This window comes from Centropristis striata, chromosome 3, assembly GCF_030273125.1.
Source record: "Centropristis striata isolate RG_2023a ecotype Rhode Island chromosome 3, C.striata_1.0, whole genome shotgun sequence".
NCBI classification, from domain to species: domain Eukaryota; kingdom Metazoa; phylum Chordata; class Actinopteri; order Perciformes; family Serranidae; genus Centropristis; species Centropristis striata.
The window spans coordinates 34440407-34466921 of NC_081519.1; the positions used below are offsets into that span (position 1 = coordinate 34440407).

Consider the following 26515-nt stretch of genomic DNA (forward strand, 5'->3'; position numbering starts at 1 on the left):
TTATCAGAATTCATGTTTAATGTCAGAGTAATGGCTACGTAACAAAAAGGCTCTTTAGACATGCTTTACAGAATGTACAGGTAAACAAGGTCCAAAAAAATACTATTGGAAACAAAATGCAAAACTTCAACAATACAAAATAAACAAGCAGCATTGGATATTGCCAGAGCAGTTACTGCTAAACTTTGGTATAAAGTCACAAAGGACGTTCAGAGAACAAAACGATACAAGATGCACATTGTGTTTTGCTGCGTTGGCAGAAAATGTTGACATGTGGCTCCATTAGGATGACTTATCACTGCGGGATTTCATTTGAATTCCTCAAATCGCTCAAAGGGGGCATGAAATTGACCTTGGCCAACAGTCAGAAAAAACATCAGCAAGAAACAACAAATAGCAGGGAGTGTGACAAAGTACAAAAGAACTTGAGCTTCATAATGCCAAATTCTAAGGAAGAGACTTGGAATGTGCTGATCTGGGGACTAAAGGCAAGCTGATGATTGCCAAAACAAGTTTAAACCCAAAAGAGTGCAAGAATGAGGTGCAACTTATATCTGCATGCACCACTGAGAGAAAAGGAGCAATCCTTTCTTGGTCCAAAGTAAAAGAAGAGCAGAATGTAGCAGTGCTGATTATCAACAAGACAGAAATGACAATAACAAAATAAACTTTCAGATATGTTGTCAGACACCATGTCAATGAAGAATGAGTATGATATATTCTTATAGTTGTCAGTTTATTAGGTTCACTGAGCTAAAACTAACAAAGTCTAAAATAAATCCCACTTTCATGAATGTAATAATGCTTAGTGTTCCTTGAAACTGCTTTGGAGTGTTGATTTAGTTTCTTTTACTTAGCCTACCATCACTGATATAAATGGGATGGGCTAAATAATAAAAGTACCTCTCAGTATACCTCAATACAATTTAACAGCATCCTCCAAATTAACCATAAAGTTCAATTAACATTGTAAAAATGTTACCCAAACAGTCATGAAGGCACGATTTGTTGTCAGGTTTTTATATTAGACTGCATTGGTTTTAGCAAGGTGAACCGAATAAACTCACAACTGAGGGTAATTTTCTAAATATATTGAGCAAACAAGAGTCCTGATAGTCACAAACGGAGCCAGAGCCAATCACATCTGAGCAGCTCTGAAGTGCAATCATCAAGAGGATTTTAAAGAGGAACTCGTGACATAGAACCTGATGAAACAAGAACACGTTCTTTTACACTACGAGAGGCGTTTTACATTTCCAAAACCTCAAAGCAATTTAAAAGCTGACATGTGGAAACAGTACAGTTTGCTGAAGCTGGCAGCTGTTTGATTACTATCTCTCGGTTAGGAGGAATATAACACCCACTTCTCAAGAAAATGTGTTACCTGAACAAACAAGTAAAAACTTTGCTGGGTCAATAAAGGCTTAAAATGAATAAGCTTAAAATTACTGCAGCTTATGTCTCAAACCTCTCTGCAAATGGACTAGTAAGACATGAATTTAATAGATTACTAGTCTTATATACATACATACATGTATAAAATAATACAATACATTCTCATTTTCACAGTCCCAAGTGAAAACCTAGATTTAATTAATATTTATGGAAGGATCAGGAGCTTTTTGAAATAAAACTGTGACGATAAATCCTCACAATGTAAAACGGCATGCACACTGCATAATAAAGTTTACCACCATTAAATTAAGTGCCTGTATGGTATGATAAAGCAGAAAACAAATCAGTGCATACTGTATAATAAAGCCACCTGATCGAGGTTACGGAGAATGCTTGTTAAAATGGCCGTCCATAGACAACCATGAGAAAATAGCCAGCAAAACCATGATTGTCACATGTGCAAAAAAAACTGTACGCTTTCTCTCCCCAAACTGCTTATCATTATAATGACATAAAAATGAAGAAATTAGCAACGGTGTTTGACATAGGACAAAAACAAGATCAGATAAAGATGATTTAGGATATATTTATATATATTCATAATATACACCACATTTTGGTGTCACTGTCTCTGAGATTTGCATAACAAGATACCAGATAGCATAGTTTTGAGTCAGTCGGGATGCCTGTGGGAATGTTTGTTTTCAATGTTCTTTCCTATATTATTAACCACAAACTGCTGGTCAGGGACCTCCAACGGTCACCTGCTTAAACCTCCCGTTATAGGTGGTTTGTAATTTCTACTAAAGTCACGTAGGCTGCTCCAACAGGTGTCTGTACCAGGAATGATGAAAGAAAAATGCCAGTGTGATGTGCACTGGCACAAATCTTCCCCTCGCCCACAGCAGCAGGGACGGAGGAAAGAGCTTGTAAAGACTCTTGGCGTTCCCTTGTGGCAGCATCCGACATGGCTCTTTAAAGCATACATTCATAGCTCTCTCCAGAAAGAGAACAAAAGGGAGTGGAGGACGTGGGAGAAAAAGGGTCCTGCAGAGTTGGAGATGTCAAGAAGGAGGTCAATTTAATCACTGGTCCATTTCTCCAGTCTGACACAGCAGTCGCTCCACGGCGGAGAATGTTAGTATGTCCTCTTGAGTGAAAGGGGAATGTAAACATACAAGAGAGCATCTTTGGCAGAATGTGACGAGTCTCTTTGGAGGTAGTGGGTGAAGGGAGGGGAGGAGGTGCAGCAACGAGGAGTCAGAGGCAGAACGTGGGCGGAGTGTGAGGACCTATGTGGGAGCAGGATGCTCCTGAGGCTTAGTCCTATTAGAGGCACTTCTGTGGTCCTGTGTGCAGTGGCTGGGAAAACAGTCCGCCTCTGTTTCACTCTGTTCCGCTGCTCCGTCCGCAGTGGAAGCCAGAGGTGGTGTCCTGTGAACTGTCACTGGGTGCTGGGATGAAGCTGGGTGGGGTTTCGAGGACTGATCTTCCCCTTCTCCCCAGAAGGACCTGCTAAGAGAATCTGCAAAGACAGAAAAACACAATAAGATGCCGACATGCTATCTGATTCACAACCAAGTGTTTTTTTAACAAAAAACAATCATAGCTTGGCCAAATATTATCTGGTTTCTGCTTTTCATATTAAATAATTTACTGCTTTTCACTGTCATATAGGTGTACCTATCTAACTCCAACAGGAAATTACAAAAAAAAGAAAGAAATGGGTCTGTTTGTTTGTTTTAAATGCCAAAACTATTGGGTGTTGAGGTAAAAACACATGAAGCAAGCGATTATTTGCCATTATTCAGCCAAATTAATGTGCTTGTGCTAATGAAAGGTCTGCTTAAGTTACCAAATAACTAGGACGGGCTATCAAACTTTTTGAGCTCCGGTACTTTACAGCTCTTTTTAGAAAGCAGAAATTTTTGTTTACATCTGTCTGTCTGGCCACAGGATGTTTCTCCCAGATATGTTGTGCAGCACTGTTTATTATGGTTTCCCTAGTTGCTGCAGTAGCAAAAGCCACATCTTGCCTCCATTTATAGTTTCAAAAAAATGTTTACGACCAGCCCTAGAGGTACGCAGTTGTTTGTCACTGATGTCTGAAATAATGGAATAACTTGAAATTTCATTTCCAGAAATAAAAGATAATAGTGTTCTTTAATAAAAGGTCTAAGGCAGGAGGACAGGGGGAAGTGACAGAATATAATAGGCTATTAGAACATCTTTGGACTGGGATAGTAACTCAGTATGGGGAAGTTTAATGCACTGTCACTGGCTTACATAGTCTAACACGCTCTCAATAAACCAGCCATCCAGATGTGACCGTTCCAGTGAAAAGTGAGAGTCAGTTGGAGGCTCGGAGTCAGGAGAGTATATTACCAGTTAATGAAATATTGAGAAATAGCCTAATAAAGTCTAGTAAAAGTGAACTTAATTCAGTTTTTGTTCTCTTTTAGATTTAACAGTCAGCACAGAGCAAGTGGCTTTGAACACATTTTGTGTGTACTCTGCAGAAAAATTGTCCCTCATATCACAATAATTTTGTAAAGCAGCCACTCAGAAAGGTCTGTGCACAAACTGTTTCCAGCTATTGCCACACTCAGGGAAAACCCTTCATGTAGCTTGAAAGCCTTTAGATCTTTGAGTGTAAACAAGCAATCTGAAGATGTTCTTTCACTGTTACTGTCAGAACATGTTTTCCATTGTTTGAAATTTAAAAGAATTAAGAGGTTAATCAAGAAAGTAATGGATAAATTAATCATTAGCAAAAGTAATAATTCATTTCAGCACTGAGGTGGTTTTTAGTAATTTAGTTGCAGTTGTTACTTATTTAATCTCAATAGAGAATATAATGTTATTTTAAGCCTGCAAGTACTATGATTACCTGAATAACTTTTACAACAAGCCTCTATGAATGCATGGATGTATCCAACTGAAAAATTAATATTTCTAATAAATATAATCATGTGGATTTATTGCAGTGGGAAATCTTTCATCTTTAAGTAAATGTATGACTTCAGCATATAAACTGTATGTAAAGTCGAGCTAAAATTTGCCGGAAGATCTGCAAGATTTATCCAGCCACAAAAATGAGAGAAAATGCATTTACAGAATCCTAAGAGGTTATTTTTTTCAGTCGCTGCAGGAGGGTAAAATTTCTTTGTGTTACCCAAAAACACCTCAGCAGGTAGAACATGATAGTTGGCACCTAGACAAAGGATGGTGTCACCACCTTGCTCTAATAGGTACAAATTCCTGTTTCCAAATCTCACCATTAGCATAGTGCTCCGGGGGAGTGTGGCTGCTCAACCTTTTGTCGTGTGAGGTGAGAAAGACGGAGGAGTCCCGGTTGCTAATGAGGCTCTCCAGTACCGCGTCCTTGTGCTGGGCGTGCTCACTGAAGCTCTCCTTCAGGCCTGGAAGACTCCTGTCCAGCGGGTCGTCCTCCCCCAGATAGGCATAGGGGCAGTACTCCCGTGTGCGAGAGTAGATGTTGGCGTTGTCGTAGCAGTCAGAGCAGATGACTAGCGGACCTGCACCACCTGGAAAGAAAGAATGTGCATCTTGATTAAGTGTTACTTTCCATGCGTTTGTTTTTTCAAGCCTGTTCCAGACGTTGGCTTCGCTTTGAGACTCGATCAGTGTGATGTATGCTGACCGTGGCTGTTAAAATGCCTCTCAGGTACACTTACTCCCCTCATTAATTATGATTATTCTCACCATCTTTGCTTTTTGGGTTTATTTCAGATGTATTACAACATTATGGGTGTTAGTTAAGCTGTTTTTTTTTTTTATTTGTTAAAACACTAGAGCCTTTTTTCTTACAGAGATGCCATAAAAATAAACTATATTATTATTCTATATTATTTATTGTGGGTACATTATGTGTCCATCACTGCATCTATGCTCATACTGCTGTAACTGTTAGTCCTACCCTGATGAATTACAGTAGCATGCGTGTTTTATATTTAATTGATCCAAATGTTATATGCACAATACATTAAAATATATGCATAGATGTATAAAAGGACCTTCAACCTCAATTCTACCTAATGTGAATACATCTACATAAATAGACAAGCTGAACAGCCTAGTGAAGGGCACAGACATATCTTTGTTTTAAAATCCTTCAGAGACAAAAAAACTGAACTCTTAACTAAACAATAAAAATGCTGGAAAAAAACGAATACTTTAAAAATAAATACAAATACACACGACTGCTTGTGTGTAGATGACACTAACCTGTGGGGATTCCAGCTAGGCCCTCACGGGGCTCTCCGGGGTGGAAGCTGCTACGGCCAGTGAACAATGAGCCAACCCTGCAGTGCAGCATGCCGTTCCCCTCAGTTTCCACCTCGCTGCCCGTGTCTCCATAACACACACCTGGGACATACATGATAATTAGTCAGTGTCTCATTTCAGCCAGGATCTGATCCAAAGCACAAATGCACCTTATCCGCATGGGAATGTTCACAATCTTTGAATCTGAACTTAGCATTTTCAAGGAGAATATTCAAATTCAACCATATTCCTAAGCTTGAAAACTCATTTTTAATACTTTGTATGAACCCTGTCAAGATAAAACTTATTGTAAATCTCATAAAAATCCAAAGATAAAATAGTTGTGTCAAAGAATGAAATATGGTGGAATTCACCACATTTAAAGAGAAAATGACTCACCGTCTGTGCCTTTATGGACATATCCATTGGACAGAGGAGGCATGAGCTGCTGGTGGCTGCCAGCCTCAGAGTTACTGTAGCCTTCCTGAGGCTCTGACAAGGTACCTTGAGAGGACAGGTAGCTGGGAATGTCTGCTGGCAAATTCATTTCATCTGGAACAGACGGAGACACATTCTGTTAGAGTTCTATGAAACAGTCAGAACAAAAGGCCGTCCCCACAGACACATTTCATTGTTTCTAAACAGCTGTTATTATTTGTTTATATCACAGATGGTTATGTGTCTAAACTGCTGCTGACCTGTGTTGGTGATACTGTAATCCTCGCTCTTCCTGCGCATGTGATAGATGACGATGACCCAGACAAGGGAGGTTCCGACCACACAGCACACCACAACGATCACCACGATGCCCACGGTGGTCCAGCCGTCCTGGTTGTACACCGTGCCTGTATCGCAGTTCGGCGATGGTGAGACGCTCAAGTAGATGTGGCCACGTTCAGTTCCCAGAGTGTTAGACATGATGCAGGTGTATTTCCCAGCGTCAGCAGGACCAGCATCAACTATGATAAGGAGCTGGTTGGCTGCAGCAAAGAAGTGGCGCTCGGTGAGCACCAGAGGCCCGTCGTCTTTGGTCCAGTTAAGACGTGGGGCCGGGCTGCCTCCGGCTATACACTGGAGCACGGCGGTTTCCCCACGGGCCACTGTTCTGTCTTCCAGGGGACGCATGAAGGATGGAGTTTCTGCAAGAAAAGGAGGATTAATTGATTAAATAAGAATTATCCCAGTTGGAATTTGTAACAAACTCTTCAGATGGATGTGTTTAAGGTAAAGTTTGTTATTTTTTAAATTAACAGACTGCTTTTAGTACTAATGTTTAAGCTTTGATCACAAACAGAGTCACTGATTACAAACAAGCACATAGCTTAAATCAAGTCTCAGACGCACAGATATTAAAACAGTGATGTAACAGTTGTGTTAGAGATGCTCCATCCAGCCGAATTATAGTGCTCTCCACTGACATGGCATTAAAAGGTTTTCATTTATATTATTGTTAGTTAAAATTGCAGATGATGAAACACAGAAACAAGGTTGTGTGTAATGACACAGATGAGCAGCCAATTTGAACAAAGTGACTCAGCTGAAATGACCCAGTAGTAAAACAGCAGTAATATGCTCTTTTGATCAGGTGGGTGACTCACCCAGAACCGTGAGAGTAGCGTTCGCAGACAGGCTGCCAGCTGCATTTTGAGCAGTACAGCTGTACACTCCCATGTCTTCAGTCTTCACGTTGGCAATAAAGAAGATGTCATCATCTGGCATCACGTGCATCCTGCGCTCCCGGGCAGCCGGGAAGTCAGTGCCTCCGTCCTTCTGCCAAGCAATCTGGGGTGATGGATGGCCTTCAGCAGCACACTCCAGCCTGGCCATAGTCCCAGTCCGGATCGTCAAATCCATGGGAGTCTTAAGAAAGGATGGCAGCTCTGAAAGACAGTCAAGGATGGGACAGATATTAAATATAGATATAAAATGACATGGGCTGTACCAGAACACAGTTTATTGTATATTGTGTGCCAGGGCTAAAGTAAAATAAAAGACTGCAGGGCAAGTGAAAAGTGTGACCTCCACTGACAATCATCAATCACATTCTCTGACAGAGGGTAAACATCCTCACCATTGACAGTAAGCCTGGCCCTGTTGGAGTAATTGGAGCCGAAGTGATTGGAGACCACACACTGGTAGCGGCCCTCGTCAGTGAAATTGACATTGAGGAGGTGAAGCACGGTGGTGTAGATCAGCTCTCCCTCCTGGAATCGAGCGTAGTTTTGCACTTCTGCATCGTACAGCACCTCCCCGTCCTTCCGCCACGCTGTGGTCATTGGCGAATCACTGCTGCTGGACGCAACGCAGCTCAGAGTCACGTTGTTCCCTCGCAATGCCACATGTGTCTCTGGGTGAGTTGTGATCCGAGGCTTGGGGAAATCATCTGTAGAGGAGCAGGGACAGAGAGTGTGAAAATCCTGAAGCAGTTTTCCATTTTTTACAGCGGACCACTTAACTGAAATGTAAGATATTAGTAGGAGTTCAACATGAAGTATGCAAGTACCAGAAAGGTTACACATAGGAAAGGCACGATAAAGTTTTTTTTTCATCAGATCCCAATAAGAGTCGTAATATTTTGTTTCTGCTGAATCTGAGTCCTGATCCATTACTTGTGTTTTCCTACAATAATACAGCTGCATTGAACGCTTCAAGTGCATTATCATTAAATGCATAAAAATCAATCCAACAAATGACAATCGAATAGCTCTGCAATGCATTTAGAAAAAAAAAGCCTGTACCCAAGCAGTTCCTTAATGTCATTTTTAAATTGTTATTCTTTTTTACAAAATAATGAAGTATAAAATGGCTAATCCTCTCTGCATTATTGTTTTGGTTTGTAGCTGTTGAGAAAAGGAGAGAGAAATTCCTTCAGGGGACAAATTTCTCTCCTTTCTCTCCAAAAAGCATCATCTATTGTTTGCTGCAGCCTTTGCCTGAGTTACCTGAATGAACTGTATTTCGTTGAGTGTTTATTTTGGCTGTCCGTGCATCTTTTCAGCAATTACACTAGTAAAGCACTGCTATTGGCTTTTTGCTTGCAGGGCTTTTGTTGCACTTACAGCAGTCTTCAGTACTGCTGTCTCCCCTCTGAGCAGGAACTAGGCTCTGCCTTCAGTGAAACACTAGGCACCATAGATTTAAGCAAAATGCAAAATACTGATCTGACATAAAAGAGTGTGCATAAATATGTAAATAGCATAATAAACTGTCTCGTTCTTTGTTTTGTTGTCTTTCATGGAGTGCTGTTTTGTGGTGAGCAGAGCTCGGTTCCTGCATCTACACCTGCAGCTCAGCAGAGCGGAAGAAAGAGACAGCAGAGGGTTTGAGAGTTGATGGCGACTGCACTTGTGTTGCTGTGCATGAAAGCTACACAAGAAAATCAATAAGCTGAAACCGATCAGTTAAAAAATACCAAAAAAAGTCTTTCAGACCAGATCAGGACATCCCAAGGTACGGTGGTCAGCCTGGGGATCTATTAGGCCAAACAGCTGTATTTCCCACAGAAGTTTTGTGCAACCGGTTATGAAATTGAAGTTTACACCAACAAACATTATCCATTGTGTTGTGTGAAGAGTACTCATATTAGATCCGACTGGGAACAGTATTAAACAAACACAAGACAAAGAATGAGACTGACCACAAACAAACTCTTCCGGGCTGATGGACAGGACATTTTGACCGAGTAGACTGGATGGATGAGCACAGATAGCGGAGACAGACTGCTGGAACTGGCTGTCAGTCAGCCAAGGCCCCAGCCACTGCATGTGGCAGTCACACAGCAGGCTGCTCGTGTTCAGGACACTGGGAACAGAAATGTAATGAAGGAAGCGTGAAATGAGTCTTTGAAAAATTAGTTGGAATCAGCAAACGGCTGAGATGAACACACTGAACAAATGAACATTAATTTGGGATTTCCAGGATGAGCTTGTGAACATTTCAAAAAGTAATTTATTATTTACTCCTTAAGAAAAGCAAGCTTGCGTCTACTTGCTTGAAATGATTTTTTTTTTCTCCTAAATAACAAAAATCATCTACTCTGACAACATATCAATTGCAGCCTAAGAGTAGCTGAGTGACAGAAAGGTCCAACTGATATGTGGTATAGTGAAGTAGTCTTTATTATAGCAAATATAATAAAAAAATAGAGCTCTGGTGGCCCCGTGTGACCAATCCTTGTGGAGAAAAAGAAACAACCTTGTTCCACTGAACCCTGAGGATACGTGTTATTGATAGGCCTGACAGTTTTTTAAATGCCAGACTATGGCCCACTAGACAACGGAAATTACAAACACAATACAGAAAACATGCAATGACATACATATATAGCATATAAAATCATTGCAAATAATCAAATTCATTATATAGAAAGGTGTTCAAGTAATTCATCAAAGTCCTCATTTTCAAACCATTCAGCAAGAGACAAAAAAAACAACCATAGGAACCAAATTACAGGTGTGAAAGTAACCTTAAATGATCTTAATCAACACAGGAATATAGATTTATTCCTAACAACGCCTCCAGAACCATGTTTTAATACACTTTATCCAAAAATAAACCTTAATTACAAGGGTGTTACCATTATGTTCCATGAGGTGAGTTATCAAGCAAAGCCACAGTATCCACTCGCCAAGTAAATAGTGATATATTCTATTAAGGCAGCAGACTAATTAATAACAGGATATGACTACTACCATGATACATTTTCTGAGTCTGACAGCTGCTGGGGCATTTCGAGAGACACACCTAAGATCAAAACCTGAAAAAAGCAAGAGCCTCAACATTTCCACTGTCTTCCCTCACAGACTGGAGGCACAGCTGTTCTAATGAAGTAAATGACAATGCTGCAACTCAAAAGCTGAATCTAATATCTCTGTTTATCCAACTGCTTGTCACCACGAAATAGAGTAAAATGCTTTAAAGTGAAGTTACATTGTTCCTATACATTCATTATTTAAGCTGGAGTAGACCAAAACTATCCTCTTTATATAACTATATTTAGGCAATTTGAAATGCTAATCATGTCCTTTATTTACAGTATAATGTAATCATTATAATCACTTTTTAATGAAAGCCACATTGTTAAACCAGTCAAAGAAACAATATCAACACGGGGAAAAGCTGAGAGCTGTAAGATTCATTAAGTGTCTACTCACAACACTTTGAGCTTCATATGGGACAACGCCTCAGGGTGTATCGACATGATGCCATTCTTGCTGAGGTCCCTGCAGAGTGGACAGAAATATGGATTAGACACACCTATGATGTGATTTGTTTAAAATGGCAATCCATTTCACAAGCATAAGACAACAACAGCAGCACAGTGGTAAAAGAAAAAAAGTTTCTGCTATCTTAAATCATATAACAACAACAAGAGATCCTAGTGGGACAGGGTATAACTGTGTGGAGGAAGAGGGGTGTGCAGAGGCTTTACTTACAGGTGCTCCAGCTCCTCCAGGCCCTCGAACGCTTTCTTAGTGATTGATTTGATTTTGTTCCGCTGTATGATTCTGTAGAACAAAAAAAATTATTTTGATGCTCAGTGATGTTCACGGTTGCAACAAAACCTGCTCCTGGGTAAGATTTTATCCCACAGTAGAACCCCTGAGAAAACAGCTTTTGTTAAGGCTAAATTGACAAATTTAACAGGATTTCAAAGCAAGTTAGGATAGACTAAGGAACAATAACAACTCGTATAAACAGATCTATCTATTCTATCAGAATAAAGCTTCACATCATCAACAAACATATCTCGGCAGAAACATAATGTGGAGTGAAATACCCCTGGTGTATCCGTCTAAATGAAAGATATTTTACAAACTTGTATTAGATATTAAATAAAAATCTGTTAATATACCCATCTATCTATATATGTGCACAATGTGAGTCCGCTTACAGTGTGTTCAGCTTCTTCATTCCATCAAAAACACCAATGGAGTCTTCAATGGCCCAGGAGATTACATTATTCCGGATATCTCTGAAAACAAAGAGTCAGATTTTAGATGTTAAACACACACTGCACAGACTGAGGATGTGATTACTCCTTTAAACTTTGTGTTTGAAGACCACAGAGAGGACACATTAGCTTTACTGTTGTTGTCAGCAGCACTGACTCTCAGTTAGGAGACTAACAATCTAAGACACCATATGTCCTCAGTGTGTTACAGTTCGCTGCCCCTGCTGTTCTGATGAGGGGAAATTAATTGGCTCTGTTTAGCACAGGGACAGTTCACGGGGCCACTGGAAACAGAGAGAAGCCTTGTGTTTACAGGATGGTCATGGACTCTTTTGTTTCTCTTTCCTCATGCCTGGCCACCTCTGAAAGAACCTCAGCACCCTCCAATTCCCCTCTCTCATGAAAGCTCCAAGGATGGTCAAGCTCCTGAATATGACCCCATCCTCTGTGCAGCTCAGTGACTGGAGCGGAAGCCTGCTTGGCAAATAATGAGTTCACAGTTTCAAGGATGTCTTCTTCAGGTATGACCAAGACATACTTGCTCAATTAGGCCAATATTTTGAGCCTTAGCTAGTATTTTCAAAGCTTTTGTGGTGGTTTTAATATGATTCAGAAATGTCCTAAATATTCTGCAAGCACACACTTTTTGTGATTTGTGTGAATAGAAAAAGGGTCAAAGGAGCAGACGTTGAACCCAGTTATGTGTATTGTGGCACTGATATGGGGTGAAAAAATGTAGGAAGACATTAACGTAACAGATAACTACCATTAACTGCAACAATGACGGGCACAATGTGTTATAGTATTCAAAACTAGGGCTATAAAGGTTGATGCATTCACACCGAAACATCACGATTGGATGGGTCACGGTCCAGTGCATGCAGCAGCACGCAAAATAAACTGTAGATTGATGTACATAATGAGGAACCAGTTTGGTGCAAGCACTTTTAGACATACGCAGTTAGCAACATGGCAATCGCAAATGAAACACCAGAGTTGAAAGACCCGCCTGCCTTTTCCCAGTCATCTACAGCAGCACTGGAAAGAGTTGTGCATAAGACAAGGATGGTGTATTGTTTTCTCCACTGTTGTACGGTGTGAATGGAAACACATCAAAATGTAATTCACATTCGATGGCATCATAAAAAGCTGTGCTGATCCCCAGGATGATAAATGTTAGGATATTTGAATGTTTAAATGCAGCCATAGTGGAATTAAATGAAAAACAGTGATCATTTTTTGTTTTTCTATGCGTTTTGTATTTTCAATTTTATAGCATAAGAGATGCTGTTCAGGTTTACAGCCTATTGCAATTGTTGCCTTTGGGGGCAAGTGTTTGTTGTGTTTGCACAGTGTAATATAGAGGTATCTGAAATGTTCCTCACTTTTATAATGAAAATAGTTTACCAAAGTTGCCAGTGGGCAAAATGCTACCTCAGTTCCCCAGCTAGAGGTTTTTGTCAGCGGCACTACGGTCTGTTCAAAATTAATGAAAAGAAAAAAATTGTTTGTACTGCTGTACTGAACTTGCATCGAACCCTGACACTCCTATTCAACATCCCAATTTCTCCCCCTGACAAAGGCAGAGCTGCTGTGTCACTTGTTGATATTCTCAGTAGACACTGATATGTTGAGCATTTTATATGTTGATATATTTTTTATCCAAACTTGATAAAATATTAAAAAGCAAACAACCTCAAATCCCGGGCCAGACAGAGTCTTGCTGTCCACACTGACTCAGAAGATTCTATCAACCTTGATGTCTCGGCCTCTGGCTCAGCTACAGCGTGGGGACTAGTTTATTCTCTCCCCCGCAAAATATCACAACAACCTTCTACACAGTGCATGATTAAGTACATGGCTTACAGTGTACTGCCTTGCCCTCTCAAATATTCAATTTAGAAATCTGGGCTTTCACATATGTTTGCACATGGTAATAAAGCTCCCAGGGCTTTAAATGTTAGAGTGCGACAGCTATGCTTGCTTCTCCTGTGAGTGGGCAGAACTACCTTATATATTTTTCAGATTTCAACTCATTTGACATGATGCTCACAGTGGATGGCAGGACAGAGGACACAAAGCCAAGAGAACAGGATTCTACAGAAATTACACAGTGGGGTGGTGTGATCTAAGACTAAACATATGACTAAAGACAAGCAGGATCAGAGCGCGACAAAGACTGTATTAGAGGATGCAGGCTTAAAATAGTGGCAATTTCTACTGTTATATGAGCTACTTAGGATTACTTGGGAAATGTAGTCAAGACACGGCAAGAACTAAACAAGAAAAGTGAAACAAACACAGACCTACTGTAGTCGGCAGCCTTCATGAGAATGCACAGAGCCAAGAACATGTCAGGAGGGTTATATTTTGCACACTGTGCTTGATTTCACTTGTTAGATCAAATAGTTTAAACATATTTCATACAGATTTCTTTGAGGTATAGCACTTACAGGGTGCGCAGACTTGCCAGGCCCCCGAACACTCCCTCTCCCAAGTGGCTGATGGAGTTTTCTCCGAGGTTCAGACTCTCCAGGAGACCTAATCCCACAAAAGCTGTCTCCTCAAGTCTAGTTAGATGATTGAAGGACAGGTCCCTGCACAAATCAACCAGAAATATGAGAAAGATTAGTTCAAACAATTTCCTTATTTAACACCAGTCTAACTCCAAGAATGGTACTCCAAAATGAGGCAATTTCACAAAATTGTTAAAGACGTATCCAGTACATCCACCGGAGGCAATACAGCACTGAATCTGCTCCAGACACCCAACAGTACTGCAGCAAGATAACAGTAAGTCCTCTGAGCACAGAGAATGAATTTCAGAGCCTGGGGCTGATGAGAGAAAGTGGGGACTCTTAGCTGCGTGGGGAGTTTAGCTATGAAGCAAACACACTCACAGTTCCTCCAGCTTTTGGCAAAACTCCCAGGCGTCTGGTCGGATGATGCCGACAGCATTCTGGCTGACCCGCAGGATACGCAGCATGCGGAGTCCATACAGCCAGCCTTTGTTGACCTCTGTTAGGTTGTTGTGCTCCAGCTCTCTGAGACACAGATGGGATAAACAAAATGATATTAACAAAAACAATGGTACTGTACCAACACTTCACGCCAGATGAAAAAAATACGGAACAAATTGTGAGAACTGTTTTGTTTTGCCCACCTCACAAAGTGTATTTACAGACCTCTTTATTGCTTCTTTTTAAGTTTTACACTCTACTGTTCCACAACTGTTCATGAACACACTGTTTAATGTCACTTTAAAGACTATACTTACAGTTCTTCAATGTTGTTTAGTCCGAAAAAGGCCCCATCCATGAGCTTAGTGATGCCGTTCCTCTGCATCTTCAGTGACCTCAGTGAGTCCATCCCTTTGAATGTCAGACTGTCCACTATCTTGATCTTATTACGCTTCATTTCACTAAAATGACAGCAAAAAAAAAAAAAACAGCTTTCCTCAATCAAGTACATTTATGCCAAAAGAAACTACAGCCATTGGATTTTGCTTTTTGTTTGGAATTGCATCAAATTCTGCCAACTCTTTAAGTAAGAGCTGTTACAACCAAATACACAGATTGTCTGCCAACTATGAGCTGGTAGAATTCAGTGTTTGAAACCAAAACACAGCATGCTATACTTACAGGAACTGCAGTTGTGGGAGTTTGAAGACTTTGGATGGCAGCACGGCTAATCTGTTCCTGTTCAGCTTCAGCACCAGCAGGGAGCTGGAGATGTTTTCAAAGCAGCCAGGCTCGAGGACGCTGATCTTGTTATTACTCAAATTCCTTTGAGATAAAAGAGCAGACACATTAGAGCCAAAATCAGCCAGAAGAAGACGGTTTGCTCTGTAGTTACATCTACAGTGTGTGAATATCCACAAGAGGAGGCGCCACAGAGCCAGTGAGTCTACAATAAGATGCTGTCTTATCAACAACAAACTGATCAATACAAGGTGTGTTTTGGACTCTGGCTTGATAAGCATACATGAAATGTCTTTATTTTATAATACTTTGCTTTCATATGTGCTTTGTTGCTTGTGTTTGTTGTGTGCTTTTGCCATGTCGTCTTAATGTTTTATTATATAAAGCCGGTTCTCCCTTTTATACTACAATTGTAAGCTGTTTAACTGTTACACATGTTTTTGTGAATTACATTAGATCCTGGATATTTTCTATTGAAATACAATGTTTATGCACTAATACTAATGCAGTATTGTGCAGCCTTGATGGGTGGATGCACTCAGTATTTTCATTTTTATTTTTCGTTGACGTTTATTGTCAGGTTTCTTGTAGATAACTTGTTCATACATGTCTTCATCGGGGAAAAAAAGGTTAAATAAAGTCGATTACTTACAGATATTTCAGCTGCATGGAGGGGAAGGATCCAACTTTGAGCTCAGAGATGGAATTGGATGTCAGGTCCAGTGTCTCCAGTGAAAGGTATGGCTGCAGCTGATGCATTGACAGCTCTGAGATCCGATTGTGGACTCTGAATTGTACAAAAAATATGAAATGTCTGTGTTTCCTTTTCAAAGAATGTTAAATCGTTTTTTTATTTCTCTTTGGGAGAAGCTTGTAAAGAAAGCAAGACAAAAAAGGGATCATGTCTTTATATAAAGAAATCCAATGCCAACTTTTTGTTTGAGCAGTAACAGATGAGGTGAAAAAAACCTGAAGGGGATTCTGTACTTACAATGACAGCGAGGTGATATTTGAGGAAACGTCTCCAAGAAAGGGAAGAATAGTCAGCTCATTGTGATTCATGGTTCTGAAATGAAATTCAATGCAACATTAGTATCATATTAAAGAAGACAAAGGGCAAGGGGAAAAAAAACAGCGACTGGATCTGTAAATGCACCAGTAAAATCACAGCTTATACATATCCTTCTCAAATATTATAGAAAATCAGAGCAATTTACGCAGGTTTAACATGGCTTGATAGGTTAATTTAGTTGTCAGTTAATTAGTAACACCTAGTAAAAAGTAATACACACCAATTCAACTGCAATACAACAAATGCTATCATAATTACGCTAACAATGTTAATGGTAATAATGCATTTAGTAGATGCTCTTAAACCGTACACTGATTTTGTATTATATTAATGAATAGACTAAATATGGTAAAGAATATACTGCAAATCAACAACAACACAGATTATGACCTCCAAATTGACAGGCAGTTTTAACAAAAACTTAAACATTATAACCGTCATGAAGGTAGGATATATTGCAGTGGTGTTATATTAGAGTTGGTTATGGCTAGATGTAACTTATAAACTGGCAACTGTATCCACATCATGTTAGATTCATACTTAGTGACATTTTTTTCAAGGAATCAGGATGTTATCCTCACACTGTTAAAATAATCGCCCAAGTCATTTTTGTCAAAACATTTTTTTTGCCTAAATCATCTCCTCATGACGCCAGCCACCTATGGTAAAATAGCCTACATCCTCAGTTGATCAGATCATGTGATTTTACCCCTTAAAGATCATGCCCTATGTCAAGTGTGTGACTTAAGCGGATTTATTATGCCTAAATCAAAATAAAATGTGACTTAGGCAATTTTTTGAACATGCATTTTTGACTTACACTCTACATAAGAGTGACATGAGCGTGTCATAAACATGACATGGGATGTGTCATGAACATTAAAGACACTCTGAAGTAACATTAATGCTCATGATACTTATCATGTCATGTTTCTGACAAGCTTGTGTGACTCTTATGTAGACACCTTCAAAATAAAGTGTTACCATAGCTTGCTTAAGTCACAAAGGCATGTTCAAAAAAATTGCCTAAGTCATTTATTTCTCTTCAGTTACAGAATTTACACACAGTGTTATTACTATGCCAATAGCCATCCTTTGTTACATCATTTTTGAGTTAAATGATCAATAAATGTCATATGTTACACTTTTGGTTAAGTTTTTTTGTGTTTCCTGCAAAACTTGAAAAAATGAGTTAGGCGATTATTTTAACAGGGTGACGTTATGATCATTCTTTTTAAATGTTATGATAATAAATGTACTGAAACTAATCAAACAACAGAAAAACTACAATCGTCTCAACTAAGAGGCTAAATACATCTAAATTGAGTGTCTTGGTGTGTTCAGGTGCACCCTTGGTTGGGCAATAAATCAGTACTGTGGATTCAGTAACTTCAACACATTGGGGTCTAACCGGTTGTGTACTCACACTTGTGTTATCCCATCTGGTGGGTCCACGGGAGCCGTCGATAGCCGTTTCCTGTTACAGTCCAGTATATGGACCTCATCTTGCCCTTTTATACAGGAGCAAGGAGTGGGACAAGACTCCAGAGCCCAGGCACTCAAAGTCAACAGCATGAAGACAAGGGCCGAAGGAATGGGCCAACCCTCCGCCATTTTAAATGTCTTCCTACTGAGGGCTACGTAGCTACGTGGCTAACTCGCTAAACTGGCACGTTAACGGTTACAAAACCACCGTTAAATCGCTCCTGCAATCTGATATCAATAAAACAGACACATACTTCGGGCTTATAGTGCCACAACTCCAGGCGGGACCGTGAAATACATTTTTTCCCAACTTGCTTGAGGCATCCCAGCAGAGATTTCTCCTTCTTCCCAGTGCCTGGAATTCCTTCCGCTCCAATCTGGACAGTGGACACCCTCCCGAAGAAGATAATGCTAATGCTAGCACAATGCTGAGCTGGTTTAGTCCCACAAATACGCCAGTTTCCACCCGATGGTATCGGGTTAACTCCTCGCTTAGTTGGTGGTTGATTATACTAATCCATGTGAAACTCTATCTTTGCTTAAATCGGTATGTTTAGAGCGAATTAAAGTATTATTTTCTCCGTCTTTCTGTCCCGCAAGAACAACAAAGCGCCTTGAGTTGATGACATAGAATACTCTATGTCCCGCCCCTTTCCATCATGTTTACAGTTGTTCTATTGGTCCGTGCTCACGCCTGTCAAACAAAAGCAACAATTTGATTGGATTTTAGTCCAATATGTTTTTATGGTCGTGTAAGTTTTTCAGAACTGCCTCTCTATGAATCTGTATTTCACATCCTTGTGGTTATTGGTGGTCATTTCCGCTCTATACTTTTTGAGAGTTTCAAATATAAGAGTCTTTAATAGTGGAAATACGTATTGTTATCCCTTTTTAGCATATTAAACGCATAATGCCCCTTTGCAATCAATGTTATGAAACTTATTAAGTTATGCAAAATGTGACTAGAGCTTATTGGGTTATTATCAGTATTGTTTTCATGAGAAGTAGTCTAGTGGTGTCAATAGAGTAAATATTATTCCTGCAGAACCTTTTATAACAAAGAGACAACGTGCTTACTTAGGGAGAAAAAAATAATACAAGATTTCAGCACAACAATAATTAAAATCAGACAAATAAAGCACAGAAAAGTGCATTTTTTTTTAGATGTTTTTGTTTATTTTAAATTAACTGCTTACATTTCTTATTTGCTCATATCTTGCAACTCAGATTGTGTAATATTTCTCATGAGCTCAAACAGGGATCTGGACAGGTCTGTGCATGAAATGAAGAATGTTTACTATTATTTTATGGGCTTGATTTGTAATGTGAGCTCTAATATGACTTTACAATGTGCTAAACAGTATCATATCATGTACATTTCTTCGCCAAAATCTTGTCAAGAGGTCCAGAGTGGTAAAAAATGAATCACTGCAGCATTGTCCTCTGCATTTATATCTGAGATTGCAGAATAAAAGCCTTCCCTTTCCATCCAATAGGCAGGCTGGAGAATTATTATTAAGAAATAAAAAATATTATTACTATTCTGTATACAGGGCATCTAGGCTGCACATCTGTCTGTCCGTCTGATCCCTCCTCAATTGTTCTTTCTGTGGGTTCTTCCTACTTTCCCATGTGAAAGTTTTGTGTGTGAAGTTTTTTTTCCCCTTAACCTTTAAGAGAGATTATGAAGCTCCCTGAGGCAAATTATTTACTTTATACTGGGCTAAATGTCTAAGATTGATTTGACTTGACTGAACATGACTTCCCACTCGCTGCTACTGAGCTGTAAATACATGCCCATGTGTCTTCTGTCTCAAATTACAGACTACAACAAAAGGCTGCTGTTCCAGAAATTCTTCACCAGTCAGAGGCAATCCAAAACCCAACATGGGTCAGGACATCTCCCAAACAGAAGGACCTGCTATCTCGTTACCCAAGAAGAGAAAACTAACTCCAGGGTTTTGTCGAACATGTCGTCTGGAGACAGGATTTACCTGGAACGCTGTCCATGTTCTTGGCACCTCTATGAAGGCAACCCTGAACAGGTAAGATGAACATGAACATGATCATGCGTTGAATTAGAGACTTCTGACAGAAAATGGACAGCAAAAATAAATACAGGCTACATGGTGCATGTCAAAGAAGCTAAGGATGAGTTGTTAGCATTAATTTAGGATACTTTTATTCTACTGCGTGCAGATCTGGAAGCATTAACCCCAGTATGGAAAGTATTGCATTTGCACAGTATTGCATATTAAATGCATTTACTCAAGTATGGTATTTAAGAATGATTTTTGAAGCACTCCTACTTTATATTTTTGGAGTGGCCCCCTGGCCCTTTCTTTTGACAGCCTTCCTCTCCTTTTCAATTTAAAAAAAATGGTAAAATGAACCTCAAGAGAATAAAACAAATAAATAAAAAAATGTTATGTTACCTGAGTATTACTGAGGGATATTACAAGACATCTCTCAAAAACATTTATTTTATTTTAATGTCATTAACTATAGTAACATCTATGATGTTAGGGTCAATGTTGACCCATATATATATATAATTAATTCAAGAAAAAGGCAAAAGTTGTTTTGTTTTTCAAAAATAGAACCTAAATACAAATATAAAACGAGTGCCAGTAATAATACAAAATGTAGATTTGCAAACAAACAACAACCAATCAAGCAAATGAAAACAATAGGAATCAAGTATAGTCTTTGTGTGCAAGAACGTGCATGTGTGTCTCTAGATGCATTTGTGGCAAAAGTGACACTTTAAGTGTGTTCTTTGCAGATATTTTTTGCAATAGAAGCACAATACATTTGTCTTTCTATCCTTCTTGCATCTGACTCATCAGATGTGTCTGCTGGTTGATAGGCTACTTACTCTACATCGTCCTCCTCAGAAACCTGCTCTTCTGCTATGCTGCTGTTTCTCCTGACTCATTTTCAGTAAAGATATGATCCAGAACTTGGTTTATCATATATCTTCTTCTCAATGAAGATGTGTTCTCTGCAAGTCACCAACTCTAAAATGAATTGATCTTAGGCATGGCTTACATATGAGCATGGCTTACATATGGCAGTTCGTGGCCTAGAGGTTAGGAATCGGGCTTGTAACTGGAGAGTCGCCGGTTTTAATCTCGGTACAGACAGGTCTAGGACTGAAGTGCCCTTGAGCAAGGCACCTGCACAGCTCCCCGGGCGCAGTAATGTGCTGCTGTTCACTTGTGTGTAAAAAATAATAATATTTTTAAAAAAGGATGGGTTAAATGCAGAAAAGGGATGGGTTAAATGCAGAGGTTGAATTTCCCCATTGTGGGATTAATAAAGTAATCTTCTTCATATCTGGACATGTTGGGAAAGGAGTTGGCTGTCAGTGGGCTGTTGGCTTACAGCCCTATTGAGCTGACAGTGTGTTTATTATTTCAGTTTTGGCACTAGATATTGTTTTATAATCGATATTATAACTGGGTGGAAATCAACCTTAACAACACAAACGTTATAACTTTCATTAGAGCATTTTCTAATTTAGTAAAATTGTTTTTTTTCTGTTTTATTTTGTTTAAATAGAGGATCCTGACAAAGGCAAAAAGCCATGATGTAATAAACAAGTTTATGTGGTACTTTTATGCATCTAAAACCCTAAAAACTGGTCAGTGCAGACAATAACACAGGAGGAAGGTTAAGTATTGGCATTATATGCTACTATATTACTCTTCTCCATATTTCAAATTAATATTCTACAAAAGAAATACAATAAGGATCATAGTTTAATAGTAGTTATTAAAGTACCATCATCAAAATGTACTTAAAGTATCAAAAGTAAAAGTACTCATTATGCAGAATGGACCCACTCTGATTGTTATTTATATTTAAAATATAAATATAATTGAATTATTAGTAGTGAGAAGGTTATAATAGTTTTGGATTTTTCGTTAGTTTTAGTTTTAATTTTGTTTAATTGAGTTAGTTTTTATTTGTTTTTAGAGTGATTATGATAGTTTTAATTCGTTTTTTTTTTTTTTTTTTTTTTTAAATGCTTAGTTTTAGTTTAGTTTTTATTAGTTTTAGCGTTAGTTTTAGTTTTTTTTGTAATGGAGTATTTGTTGGGTGGGAGATTCAATAAGGTCACAATAAATGTTGCCTTTATTCTCTTTGTCTTATCCATCTCAGCCCCAATAAGGTTATTAATTCATAAAACCAGATAGATGAAATAGATTTCATATTAACCAAAAAGGTTTATGTATGAAAAAAGTTGACAAAGACGAAAACGACGAAAAACTATAGTTTTAGTTAGTTTTGTAACCACACAATACAATTTCAGTTAGTTATCATTTTTCAAAAAAACTCTCTTTTTTATTTTTATTTCAGTTAACGAAAATGTTTTTCAATTCTAGTTTTCATTATTTTGTTAGTTTTTGTTAACTATAATAACCTTGGTAGTGAGGCATTTATGTAACAATGCTGGAATTTTCTCAAGGTTGGGCTTTCCAATATCTGCCTCTAAATGTAGTGAAGTAGAAGTTAAAGTTGCATAAAATGGAAATACTCAAGTAAAGTACAAGTACTTCAAAATCATACTTAAGTACAGTACTTGAATAAATGTACTCAGTTACTTTCCACCACTGATTATAATCCCCTATATCTTATTACCCTTTGGCAGTGGTGGAATGTAACAAAGTACATTTACTCAAGTACTGTACTGAGGTACTTTACTTAAGTATTTCAACATATGTAACTATACTTGTACTTCACACCATTTCAGAGACAAATATTGCATTTTTTTTAATCCACTACATTTAGCTGAAAGCTTTAGTTACTTTTCAGGTCATGAAAAAATACAATCAGTTTAAAATGATTACACATGTTAATAAATTAAACCACATAACAGTATATTAAGTGGTTAAAATTAGCCCTATCTGGACAGTAAAAAGCTGCTTATATAAATGCATCAGTAATAATAATTCAATTATATATTTGGAATATAAATAACAATCTGAGTGGGTCCATTCTGCATAATGAGTACTTCGACTTTTGATACTTTAAGAACATTTTGATGCTGATACTTTTGTACTATTAATGAAGTAAGTTTTGAAGGCAGGACTTTTAATTGTAGTGGAGTAAACAGTGAACAGTGTGGTAATATTTAAGTAAAGGGGCTCCACCCCTTGGTTGGGAATCACTGGGTGAAACCACCTAGCTGTATAAGGAAGTTATAACCAACTCTGATGCATATTAACTGATTGAGGGTGTTTTTTTAAGCCTCATTAAGCAGAGGGATAAAACAAATACTTTTCCTTTAATAGACGACTGTAAGTGCATTTTGTTGCTATTACGTGTTTACTTTTAGGGTTTCCATACTAACAATGTATCTACATTGCTGTAAACTATTAGTACTTTTACTTAGGGAGGGGATCTGAATATTTACCTACCACTTCACCTGGAATTGCCTTCTGTTGCATTATTGTTTTTTGTTTTTAGATATATAGATCTATTGAGGCTGTGATCTGTTGTATGTATGTGTGTTGGAATGTATTGTTTTTTATGTCTTTTATACACCTAGACTGGAACCAAATTGCCCAAATCAATACAAACCGCAGTGCTTTTATTTTTGAAGGCTGTTTTAGCTATGTGCATTTGTTGCACAAAAAACACTGACTTACCTTGTTACCTTGTCAAAAACATGATTGTTTTTTGCATAACGTTAATAAACTGCTGGTTTACTGCATAACATACATGCTCTATATTGTTTGTGTGGATTGAATGTATGTTATGTTTAAAATAAATGCAGTTATTTTACTGTTTTTTACAGCTATATTTGACTCCTTCCACTCAACATATCATAATTGTACATTCTTATCAGTAGTAGCTCAAAACCAGATAATTTACTGCATTTTATGAAGTGATGAAATAATATTAAGCATAATTTAGTTCAGAGAATTGGTCTGGCCCTCAGTAACCGTCGCAGTATCTAATGTGGCCCCTTGGGGAAATTAATTGCCCACCCCTGCTAAAGGGAATAACTGTAGCTTCTCGTCACTGCTGCGCATGCGTGCGTTCATTAATACAATTACAATGGAACGAATGCTTCTGTAGCCTATTATAGTGATGTGAACTAGACTACTGTATGGCAGTCTGCCTTTACTGACGCTGCAATGATTTCTTAGTACATGTGCCAAACGTATTGGTGAACCTTCCCTCTAAATAAACAGACTGCAAAAGACCTGAGGGGATGAATAAACAGAAAGACAGACAGGAGACAGAATAGAGTTAGGTGACGGGGAGGGCAATGTGCTGACCAATCAGCGAGCACGGAGGCTTAAACCTTCAGTACCTGCAGCCTTTTGTTATCGCTTGTGCTCTGAGTCTCAGACAGAGTGTGAGACTCGTCTCCGTTTTCACTTCCTCATAACGGAACAATCGCAGAGCATTTAGTGTCAGTACCAGCCGGAGAGACACGCACAGTGCGACAGGACCTCAGCCATGATTCACCCCCGGACTCTCAGAGTAGACTATGGACAAACTACAAGCGTCATATGCGTGGTGGGCTCGGAGCTTAATGTCAACCTGAACAGGTAGGCACTTGATCGGCATGTTGTTATTTACAGTACACACACACACACACAAAGACGCACCTGGAGTGTTTGTGTCGCAAATGGCTTGGGGGGTCTCTATTCTTGTACAAAGTGTACTCTTTCATTAAATTATTCACTTTTTTATGTGGGTATATTATATATGTATTGTTCTGTTATATTCTACACAACGTATGTCTAGTGTAAATGTCTAATTCCTTATTTTTAATTTTTTTTTAATACACGGTTGCCATAAAGTTGGAACACACAATCCTCTGTTCATTCATTTTCATTGTGATATGTATGGAAGAGACTGATTAATGAAGTTTTACATGTAGTCTTTATCTGTCAATAATAAATTACATCGTCACAATCATTTCATGGAAAGAGGTAAAAAAAAAAAAAAAGTATTTTGTTCCAACTTTATGGGTGACGTGTATTTAATCTATTGATTTACATTTTTTAAAAACAATCCCAGTTTTCATGAAACTTAACCTACACTCTGTTGCCACTTTATTAATCTAAAACTAATGCAGTCTAATTGAACATTAACGCAAAAAAAAATCCGATTGCCATTAAGTTTATAAGGTCCCTGTTTCGGGGAGGGGTTGATTCAACTGAATGGGGATTTGGGCAGCTAGTTCTAGTTCTGTTGGATTATAACAAATACTCCACACCTTTTATATAAATAAGGGTGAACTAAGTATCACAAACAGCCTCAGTATTGTAATACAACATTAATACAATTCAACAGCACCACAAACAGCTTCCAACATACAGTTGAACCAAGGCATCAACTTAAAGTAGAATATTAGATTGTGTTTTGACAAGTGTACCTAATAAACTGGCAAATGGGTGTGTATAAGAATTCTATTGTTAAGTCACATCAATAGAGCTGTGGGGGAGGGTGTCATGTGGATGACAACCTGGTTCAACATTTTCTTTGGTACAGTAAAGACAGTCAACAGTCGTCAATTGTTGCCGTCCAACAGGAGAGACTTTGTTGTCCCAAAGAAATGTAGGCAACACGTTCTGCCAAATGCCAGCCTCCACAGCACAACAGAGTGAGGCTTGATTACAGACTGGGCATAGTGGGAGGCCGACACATGCTCTGCACAGGCTTTGTTTTAAATATCCCAAAACAAAAACCTGATATAATTTGAGAGGACACCCATTCTAGAGGCCTTGTCATACAAATGGACTGTTTTTTCCTCCGGCTCATACTCATACTCGATAAGAAATCCTGTTCCAGCACGACAGTAATGTAAGTGATGAGGGACAAAATCCACAGTCCTTACTCTACCTCGGTTAAGTCATGGTCACCAAACATATATATATATTTTTAAAATGCTCTTCTTTTGTTATGTTTTTTTGTTTTTTTTCTCTTCTTTTCTTCTTTAACATATAGCACTCCTGTAGCAATGACAGTTGGCTCTTAAAGTTCTGTACCATCAGGTTGAATGCACTTATTGTAAGTCGCTTTGGACAAAAGCGTCAGCTAAATGACATGTACTGTAATGTAATGTAATGTAATGTAATGTACTCTGTGGGACAATGCAATCAAAATTCAGCTGAGGCTAATATGAGGTTTTAGCAGTTCAAGCCCTCCAAAGTGTTTTTATACAAAATTACCTTTTTATAATTTAGTTTTCTTTTTTTTCTTTTCTTTTCATGCTGGCAGGAAAAGATAAGATAAGATTTTATTTATCCCGCAATGGGGATATTTAGTTGTCACAGCAGGTCAAGATACAGACACATTGATATAAAAAACAGATTTTTTTCCCTTAAAGTACTTTGCATTTTGCAGATATTGCACATTGGGGGAAATATATATTTGCATGTTAAATAGGTTAAACAAGTTGTTGCATGTAGTAGTATGAAAATCAATGAATACAGTTATTTAAATATATGCAGACATACACACAGTGTAGTGTAAGTGGTATATGACATATGTAATAGAAATAGAAAAAATACATAATATAGGGCTAATGTGGTCGGATGTAAACAGAGATAATAAACCAGTAAAGTGACCTGGTGGAACAAACAGGTCACTACT

General features: G+C 38.5%; 2 protein-coding genes across 3 annotated transcripts in view; one reads left to right on the plus strand and one right to left on the minus strand.

The window, feature by feature from the left end:
* Nucleotides 1-18517, minus strand: lrig2 (leucine-rich repeats and immunoglobulin-like domains 2). Its single transcript, XM_059330155.1, has 18 exons — nt 17835-18517; nt 16328-16402; nt 15989-16123; nt 15277-15420; nt 14913-15056; nt 14536-14679; nt 14089-14232; nt 11576-11656; nt 11118-11189; nt 10836-10904; nt 9320-9483; nt 7754-8065; nt 7281-7562; nt 6381-6821; nt 6082-6234; nt 5644-5784; nt 4674-4943; nt 1-2920 (listed from the first exon to the last, which is right to left on the minus strand). Exons 1-18 carry the CDS (start codon nt 18020-18022, stop codon nt 2688-2690), a joined length of 3192 nt encoding a protein of 1063 aa, XP_059186138.1. The 5' UTR covers nt 18023-18517; the 3' UTR covers nt 1-2687.
* The window catches only part of padi2 (peptidyl arginine deiminase, type II), a 20302-nt gene continuing 12282 nt past the window's right edge, over nt 18496-26515 (plus strand). Inside the window, exons 1-2 of one of the 2 annotated variants that reach the window (XM_059330158.1) lie at nt 18496-18645; nt 19718-19938. In XM_059330158.1, coding sequence (XP_059186141.1) covers nt 19781-19938 — 158 coding nt within the window. In that variant the 5' untranslated portion in view covers nt 18496-18645; nt 19718-19780. Of the gene's footprint in view, nt 18646-19717; nt 19939-24038; nt 24463-26515 lie in introns of those variants that run through there. The other variant, XM_059330159.1, reaches the window with a different exon arrangement.